Source organism: Poecilia formosa, unplaced genomic scaffold (assembly GCF_000485575.1).
Source record: "Poecilia formosa unplaced genomic scaffold, Poecilia_formosa-5.1.2 Scaffold27, whole genome shotgun sequence".
Classification (NCBI taxonomy): Eukaryota; Metazoa; Chordata; class Actinopteri; order Cyprinodontiformes; family Poeciliidae; genus Poecilia; species Poecilia formosa.
Genome location: NW_006799966.1, coordinates 582,524 through 592,562, shown reverse-complemented (window position 1 = coordinate 592,562; position 10,039 = coordinate 582,524). Strand labels below are relative to the sequence as shown.

Below are 10,039 nucleotides of genomic sequence, written 5' to 3'. Positions count from 1 at the left end.
ATTTAAACCAGATGTGTCCAATTTTAGTTTTTGAAAGCTACTGTCCTACAGCCTTTAGATCAGGGGTGTTCAAACGTTTTGCAAAGGGGGCCAGATTCGGTGTGTTAAAAATGTAGGGGGGCCGACCTTGGCAGACGTTCTTTACATAGAACCACAATATATTTAAACACATTTCAGCAAGCCATTCTGTGTTTTACATTTGCTTTTTTATTTTAATTTCAGCGATCTTAAGCATGTCTTTTGGTTCATTTGAAACATGCATATCATATGCAATTGAATATTCACTTAACTTCACTTTTTTAACACTAACTTTTTTTCTAACGGTTAAACAGAAGTAATTGTACTCTTGTGTGCAAATTACATTTGAAACATAAAAAAAATATCTCACCATGGCAGGTCAATATTTACAGAATTTTTAAATAAAATAACAGAAAAATGAGCAAGTAAGAGTCATATCAACAAGTGCAGGGCTCATTTGAAATATGACATATTAGTAAATGTTGATCAGATTTTTAAAAGTTTATTATTCTGGAGTGAAAACTGAAAACTTGTCTGAATTTATGACTTATTTTGATCTTAAAAAACAAAAACAAAATTTATTCAGAGACTTATTGTAAATGACAAATGACTCGTCTGCATTAATGTGATACTGAGATCTGGACTGCAGCACATAGGCCAGGTCTGATTCAAAGGCAGTGGTATTGATGCACAAGAAGTCTCATAAGTGACAGTTATTTCGACTAGGGTTGCAACCCGTCCCGTATTTGACTGTTAAATGTAGCGTCCCTTATTGAACCGAAACGGTACGCGATTTGTTCCATATTCTACAAATGTGTACGTGTAATAACAAAGAAGTTATTACACGTACAGTAATAACTGTACAGTTATTACTGTACGTAATACAGTAATAACTGTAACTGTAATAATAACTTATTACTGTAAGTTATTACTGTACAGTAATAACTTACAGAACTTTCTCTGCTTCTAGAGAAAGTTAAAATTATGAGGTGATGAGTGACATTGAAATCTGTATGTGACGTGTAACTGTGTGTGATATGATGCAGGAGAATTGAAGTCGGAAATGTTTTGGTATTTTTGAGGACATAATCCAAAATAATTCAAATTTAATACAAGAAGTCTCTGAAGGCCTTTGTGCAGACCATTAAATATGTGCTGTGCATACATTTTGATTAGGGGCTAAATAATAATTATTATTTTATGAAAACAGAATAATGTAGAAATATTGTGCTGCTTATGAAGAATAAGAAAAGAAAAGAAAAAAAAAACATCTGTTGCAATCTTAGCCTTGCAATCTCTAGGCTGAAAACTGCTATTAGGAATAAACATAATAAGTTTCATAATTATTATTTAACTCAAGATTCATTGATGAAATCACTCAAGAATGAGTAAAATTATTGTGCTTTATTTTATCTCAATCGAAATGCCCACAAGTCAGTTTTTTTTTTTTCTTGGAGAGTAGCAGAAAAACAAACAAACAAACAAACAAAAATAAAACCCTAAAGCATACTGTAAACATTCACATTATTTGTTGTTTTTTTTCTTGAAAAAATGTCTTCATAAGTAAACTCTGCGCAAAATAACACATTTCATATAGTAGTAAACAGAAGAAACATCATTTATAGGCATCACGCCAAACCATTGGCTTAGATTGTGTTTTGAGGTTGGATCTGCGCAGTTTAACCCATCAGCTCAAATTGCACATCATATGTAGTGAGTCTGAGTTAACTCTAAGACAAGAGCCACCATGAAGCACACAGGTTGGCGAGAAGCTCCGACTCCTCACGCCCGGTCACAGCGATCTCTGTCTCCAGCGCTGCTTCTCCTACCACCTTCCACCGACGTGCTCACAATCGAGGAATCGAGACCAAACACGCGAGATATTTTGGCCAGTGAGAGGGACAATTTCCGGTAAAACTGGAGTCGTGCTCCATTGAACGACCTTTCGGCGCGAGTCAGCGAACAACTGTTGCCCATGAGAAAGATGTCAGAAAACTGAATGTCAAGGCACTTCCCCATGAGAGGATCTTGTCTTCGAGTGACACAATGTGAGGCAACAAAGTAATTTAAATAAAACTAGTTAAACACTTGGCAACTCCAATTTTTCCTGGACCAGGTTCTCCAATTTTACTCAACACTCTCTTTAAACACGTGAACACATCTTACATCATAGCTTTGGTGTTTCTGCTAACCTGACAAGATCCTCGGACCATAATATTTCTTATCCATTTTTAAATATATTATTTTTTTTATGATAAATTTCATATGTGATGTTGTATCCGTAGGTCTGCAATTTCTCATGACTTTCCAGCATGTTCTTTGGACAAACATTAAAGTTTAGTTATTGCTAATGAAAATGATGTAATTGGTTTCACTTAACCAGTTAATAAACAGCATAAACCGACTGTGTTTAGGACATGTTTAGATGTAATACTGAAGCTCGCTAGAGGAACCTCTTGTTTGTGAACAGAAGTTCCCAAACAAATTTCCCAAACCGTGGATGTACCTTGCTAGCATAACTCAAGAGCAATGCGCATTCGGAGGGCACCTGGTGCATCTCATCGGTTAACACATCAAATGAAATCTGAAAAACAACTTTAACTTTTTATATTTAGGAATCTCAAAATCACATGGACTCACATGTGAGTGTCGACGTTGGCACTCTGCAATGGGTTTGTATAAATGATGACAGTGCATCTGAAATGGCACCAGTTTTGAAGTTGTCACTCTGTCCACAGATTACTGGTTGTTCCTCTGGACAAAACAAAACAACAAACTTTTTTAACAAAATATGTCTAATGGTTGTTTGGCTGTTTATGGGTGAGGCAGAAAATGGACTTATTCTGCGCATCAAACTTAAGTGAGTTCTGTGGTGGTAAACAGAAACAGGGAGTAAACTAACTGAAGATGAACTTAAGAGTTTTAATGGTGTGTGAATGCATCATAATACCATTTTGACAGCTACATCACTGTGGTGCGGTTAGGTGTTGATCAATAAAGTATGAGCATAATACTGCATGGCTCCCTGATATGAAATATTCTGGTGAAAGATGTTTAGAGGAATGGGCATGAGGGTAACAATGCTGGGCCGAACTGGAGCACAACTTACATAACTAAAACAAATGATCTTTTATTAACGGAAAGAATATAGCTATTATCAGGAAAACCTTGGAAAGTTGTTGAAAAATTACAGACCCATAAAATAGCTTGAATAAAATGTCTTGATTTTTTTGTGTTATTTACTCCATCAAAATAATTAAATATAATTTGAATTTTTCTTGACATGTCGCAATATTAAATAAAATACTTTCTCTGGTAAAAATCTACTCAGCTTAGAATCACACACCAATAAATCTCTGATAAACCTATGATTTGTGCAAAGAGTCCCACTAGCATTAGAAAAACAACAACATTGTCTTATGCTGGCAATTGATAAAGGTTAAAACACTCTTCACCATTACTGACTTTCATTTATTGCACCCTGTTACTTCTCTGGTAACCATACACACATTTCTTTTAAACCACACACAGGTTGTGCATGAACTGGAGTTGCCAAGTCGCTGCCACAGATACTGAAGTGTGAGGTTAGGTAACAAAACGAAGTGAAATAAATAAGAATAAAAAAAATTAAACAGTACCCCACAAAGCTGCCAGCAAGTCAAGCTAATGTGCAGCTTTGACTTGAGCTTTGATTTTCATACGCAGTAAATAGAACCAGGCGTTTCCACATAAAATACCCACAATTTCATTTTAACTATTTACAAACTCATAAATATATATGTATATATGTATAGATAGTCTACAATAGGAATCATTTTCCTCAAAAACAATCATACAAAAAAAAAAAAACGGACCATAAAAAACTTTCAACACAAATAAAATAGAATATTTCTATCAAAAAAAAAAAAAAGAAGGAAAGAGAAACAGGATTAAAGTGTTATTCATATTCCTTTGGAGTGTTTTGCTATGTTGATCTGTAGCAGTACATGTGATGTCGAGCCCTCGGGAGGTTTTTCAGACCTGAGTTGTCTTCGGTCAGGTGCAGATCACAATATCGCTGAGATCCCTGGGAGGGGCCGGGGCCGGGGCCGGGGCCGGGGCCCGAGGCCTGGCTCATGTAATCCTACACTGAACATACAAAGAAGAAAACTTTTTTTTTTTCATAAACTCGGGGTTTGGGTCGGGTGGGTTGTGGGGGGATTGAAGGACTAAGAAAGGGCAAAGAGGATTAAAAGATCACAGGTTGTCGTTGCCACCCTAAGATTCGGGGGACTGCTCTGACAGAGGTTTGAGCAGGTTTTTGTACGCTAGGGAGTTCAAGTAGCGGGGATACGAGTCTCTTTGCATTAGCGTGTAGATCTGCAACTGGGCATCGTCAAACGTGTGCAAGTTGGGCTCCGGCATGTTCCTGTTAATCGCCTCACGCACTCGAGAGTCAAGACTCACCTGGAAGTTAAGAAAACACAACAATCAGGAAGGACAGAAGGTTTTCTGTTTCTGCAACAGGGATGTGAAAAATTGGATTTTTAGCTTTCTTATCAAGACTTGAAAACGTAGGGTCCTTGGGTTGCATGAGATTATTTCCTTCTAATAACTGGTCCTTGTATTTGTGCAGAACTTGGAGAAATAGTGCAGCAGTGGAGCACATGTGCAGTAAACATGTTGTCTCTAGGCTATACGTTCACACAACAGATCTTGACACTCAATTCCAACTTTGACACAAATCAGATTTTTTGCAGGGTGAAAAGATCAGAAGTGCCACGTTCAGCTTGATATTTGGATGGGTCGCATAGCATACGGGCAAAAAAAACAAAAAAAAATCTGATTTGTGTTGCATTTTCCTGCTGTGTGGATGCATTGATGATGCAAAGACAATATGATTTTTTTTTGACCATGTAATCTGTCAGTCTGGCACAGCTGGAGTTTAAACTCCATATACACACATATCTACATAACTCTGCTTCTCAAAACCCAAAAACTATATCTAAACTTATGTTCATTTGTTCATAAGTTGCCTATGAGAGCTAAATGGTTCCACCTACATATCATATAAAATGGCCCATCACATGTACCTCTCATTCCTATTTTCAGAAGTTGGCATTTTTAGTACGGCATGTTTAGCTACTGTAGGTCTGACAAAAACTTTAGATCATCTGTTGAATTAAAGTAAAAGTAAGAGTTCAATGAAACACACTCTTGAATACAGACATGATGGACTTTATTACCCCCTGTGTAGAGCTAAACTTTGTGCACAGCTAAGTGTGTGAGGCTTCACCACAAGAACATGAAAGTGGCATCGACATACTCATTGAACTCAGACATCACAAGGTTTCACCCATCAAGGAAACTCTATTTTACCAAAATATAAATCAATAAAGGTTCCACACCTCTTTCGGCGAGAGAATGGAGATGTAGTCCTCGTAGATGAGCCGGGCCTTCTCCTCGATCACACTTTTATTGGTCTCTTTGCTGAACTCCTCACATGCGAGCCAGAACAGCATGTTCTCCTCGCTGAACTCGGTGCGGAGAAATTGCCGGAAAGAGTTCCTCCCAGCTGGACAGCACATCAGCTTATCAAACGACTGCCCCCACGTGCGCACATCCTCCAGCGTGGGGTTTGGGCTGCAGAGAACATGAGAACATTGGAGCAAGTCTCTTTAACGTCAGATGGAGTAGAAGTCTGTGTTATTTGTCAGGCATTGTTGTGTAGGGATTTTAGCTCACCAGTCTTCACAGTCTGAGGTCCCTTCCTTGACGTCATATGATGCCTTTCGATTCCGTTCATCCCTGTCTTCATTCCTGTTGAGAACAGAGAGAAACACCTTGGCAAGACGCACTCATTTCACAAATGTGGTCATGGATCTAACTTTGTAATTACGTGGTACGAATGACCACAATTATTTAAGTCAGTGTATTCATTAATCACTACGGTAACATCTACAGTATAAAGATTCTGGCTTCTCCATGCGAGAAGCTGCATTTTTAGTTCAAGTTCAAATGAAACTGTTTCAAAGCAGATGCTTCCTTCTTGGTCAACACCACTGTAAAAAAAAAAGTGTATTTGGGCTGTAGTTCGTGTAATGGACTTATTTACATTAATCTCACTTAATTCTTTCGCTTTAGTGATGAGAACTTGCCGGAAAGTTCTCAACACTTTTTCGTGTTGAACTGACTTAAAAGTTACACATTTTAACTTAAAGGAACTTTTTACTTTGACTTTACTTGGAAACAATTAAGTTCAATGCCACGTTCGTATCCTACATCTGATGTCATAACACAAGCTTCCCCAGGGACAGATCCTGTACCAACCATGGTGCTGTGGAGGAGCAGAGGTAGTGCACAACCCACGTAAGGGTTGCAGGTTCAATTCCTGGCCTGATGACTTTGCCACGTGTCTTTCCCCTCTTTCATAACCCACTTTCTTGTCGAACTACTATCAAATGAAGGCAGCCTGAACCCAGAAGATCCTTTATTAGTGTACGTCTTTATTTGAAGTAAACTAAATGATTTGAGTAAGACTGACTTAAATTTGTCAAGTTAAACCAGCTTAATAAATTAATTTGGATAAACGTAACTGAATTACTTGTTACCAACTGAAGCAACTCAATTAAGTTGGCTCAGCTATTTTCTTTTTTCTGTTATCCTCTCATTTCATTTAAAGTTCTGTTCACTGTGGACAGTGAAACTACTATCAGCTTCTGGTTTATAATAGACCCAAGTTTTGGTGGCTTCTGTTGTTGATCCTGACTTTTGAGGGAGTACTTGAAACTTGAAAACAATTGGGTGTTTGAACAATCAATTTACATGAGTGTTTGAATACCCATTAAAACTAAGACATATAAAACGGGCTGACATTAAGGTTCTGGAATGGGCCTGACCTCAGACATATTAAAAATGTATGAACTATGCTTAGAAGCTGGGTTTGAGCCAGAAAACCAGCCAATAAAAATGAACCGTGTTATTTCTAAGATAAGTGGTCTAACATCTAGTCACCATGATGCAGAAAGGCATTTCACAAATAGTTTGTGAGGATTTAAGTACTTGAGACTGTATAGATCATTTCGACCATATGGGTATTTCAGAAAATCGGCAATAAGTTATAACTTTGGGGCTGAATAAGCATCCAACACCCAAAACGAGCAGTCCGAATGCACAATTAAATGGCCAAAATCAGTAACAATCCTGCCAACAGTTGGCTTTTTTCACCAACAAAATAGCATTACAAAATTATTTTTGTCATTAAGCGGCATATATTCATAATTATGTCAAATGTTGTATGCTCAAAATTGATATCTTGTTATCGTGAGTATCAGATAAGTAGCCATTCATAAGTAATAAATTATTACTTTCATCAGGACTGACGTCTTGTTAATGCAATTAGGTGTTTAACAAATGAGAAACTAGCACAGCTTTATTTTTTACTGTAGGTCTAAATGTTAAAATTGTAAAAGTAGTTCGAGAAATTGAATAAAATATGAGCATTAGTTAATCATTTATATTCCTTCTAATTTTGACTGATTCAAATGCATCACTTTGAATGCAGCGTTGCCGACAAGCGAAGCGCTTACACAGACATGCATATGAAAATGATGTTCAGGCTTTCCTGAATGTAATGAGGCGGCTGCTGCTGAAGCGACATCCACGGATCACATGCAAATCTGTCAAGAGTGTAAGACAGAAGCTGACGCCTGCTTTTGAGACACTCGAGCTCAAGCGGCGGGCGTCTTGCGTGCGACGATGTCGGCCATGCTGCACCTCAGCAATCGGGTTCTCGGTTTGTGGAAGACCTACCAGGAGCAGCTACAGCAGCAGCACCAGCAGAAGCAACACGCGTTGGAGCCCCGCGGGTTGGCCTGGCTCGGCTGGTCCTGCTGGGCCGGTGCAGTTCCCCCCGCTGCCGACTCCTGCTGCACCGACATCTGCCTCTTTCGCATCTCCATCCGCTCTGATCCCATGGGCTACAGACAGTGGAGAGTGGGGGGGGGGAGAGAGAGAGTGAAGGGTTTGGAGTGTTGATGTCAGGAATAGTATGTAACTGAGATTTTATCTCGCAAGAAAAGCTCTTGGCCTGCAATGCATTAGTGTGATGGAAATCAGTTCCAGTGTAACAAGTGTAGCAAGGGCAGCACTGGGTGTAATGCTGCAGTGTGACAGTAGAGAAGATGGTAGTGTGAAATTATGACATTCAATCCATTTTTTTGGCAACCCGTTGAAAGGAAAACTAAAGTAGAAAGAGACACTCTTCATAAACACCCTTCTAATTGTTTATGAAGAGTGAAATCTGTGGGAATGGGAAGAGTTTCGTGATGACGACACCTTACTGTTAGAACTTCCCTTAACAACGGTTAAAATCAAACATATAATGTCCAAATCTGAGACTTTCCAGCTAAATGCAGCAGACCAGATATTATTTGACTCAATCATGTGCTGGCATGCACTGCTGGACACTCTGAGGAAAGACAGTTTGATTCTACTGATGTTGTCAGAAGGGGGAAATGACTTTTGTTATTTTCTTCTTTAAATCTTTTTCTTAGCCCTGGCATAATGCATCTAGAAATCTCTAACTGGTTCTCTGCTCTGTTTATGATTCATAAATGGTAACATTTAAAAATAAGTTTAGCATGGAAGCTGTTGTTAACTCACCCCCCCTTTCTTTTTTTTTTTTTTACAATATTTGCGTTTGCCTGGAAAACATTGTTGAGAATGACACCCATGATATACTGTGTAATGTTACCATGGGAACCAGCCATTTGTATACACTATGGTAACTCAGAGGGGACAACATTAATCATTTACCAAAATCACCTTCATTTACAGGCTTGTGTTCACTTATGATTAGCTGAGATAAAGATTGCTCATGAGACTCGAGTTCCAAACCCTGATTTTAAGTTGAGCCTAAAGTCTTTAGAGGATAAATCAAAGTTGAGAGTTTCAGATCAAACTCTCAACTTTGATTTATAAGATCACATGACTCGTGATCTTATGGCATCAAATACAAGTTTATAAATCACATAATGATTGATGTAGAGTGGTGTGTGTGTGTGTGTGTGTGTGTGTGTGTGTGTGTGTGTGTGTGTGTGTGTGTGTGTGTGTTGTGCCATTTTTGCAGAGAATTTATCTGAGTCTCAAATCTCTCCTCATGGGAGCCCCCTGCTGGCATGGGCACCCTCTTACTTCGCTTATGCCTTGGGCTGGCTCTGGCCATGTAAGCTTCTGTTATCAAGCAGGCTATACGGGGAATTGCTGTTCTAATTGTGAGTGTGGATATCTGACCTATGCACAAGAATCCCATCGGTTTGCAGGCCTATAGACAGACAGGAATGTGAGCTGATTCTAACAAACGTGTCATCACCGGGTCAGACTCTGCCAAATCCTGTCAGATCATTTATGTAACAAAGCGGACTCTTCCGACACACGGCATCGTCCGGACACTACCTGGCGGAAGACACGAAGCCTTAAAATATGTCTAAAGATTTTGGTGTAAGGGAGGCGAGTGGGGGTGGGGGTGCTGAAAGCGCAGCTTGCAAATCTATATCTCAGCATCGTTCTATCGCATCCTTTTCAATGAATACACCATTTACCCATTTCTAAAATGGACCCGCGGTTTTTTTTTCTTTTAAAAAAAAAAAATTACTATCATTTGCTTGGTTTGTCGTTCATTTCTTTCTTTTTTTCTTTTTTTTTTCTCAGATTACCCGAGCAGGCATCAGCCCTCAGACGTCGTGCGTCTTGCCAAATGGTACATTTTTACGCATTAGGCATTGGGTGTACTTCAAAGCTGGCACTAGCAGTAACTAGCAGTACGCTAGGGTTTGACTCAAAAGCGATATAGAGAATGGAACGGAGGGGGCGGGGGTGGTCGCATCCTCTGAACGCATAAATCATGAAAACTCCAACTAAATCACTGTTCTCCACAGGGGATTATGTGTCCCCTTACTGATTTAACATCAGAAATAATAATAATAATAATAATAATAATAATAATAATAATAATAATAATAATAATAATAATAATGAAAAC

The 10,039-nt window shown here is 38.7% G+C and overlaps 1 protein-coding gene across 1 annotated transcript in view; it reads right to left on the bottom strand.

Moving 5' to 3' along the window:
- Positions 1-1,407: 1,407 nt before the first annotated feature.
- Positions 1,408-10,039, bottom strand: part of rgs20 (regulator of G protein signaling 20) — a 24,456-nt gene continuing 15,824 nt past the window's right edge. Inside the window, 4 exon segments of the mRNA XM_007548545.2 lie at positions 1,408-4,464; positions 5,406-5,640; positions 5,743-5,817; positions 7,810-7,976. Coding sequence (XP_007548607.1) covers positions 4,276-4,464; positions 5,406-5,640; positions 5,743-5,817; positions 7,810-7,976 — 666 coding nt within the window. The 3' untranslated portion in view covers positions 1,408-4,275.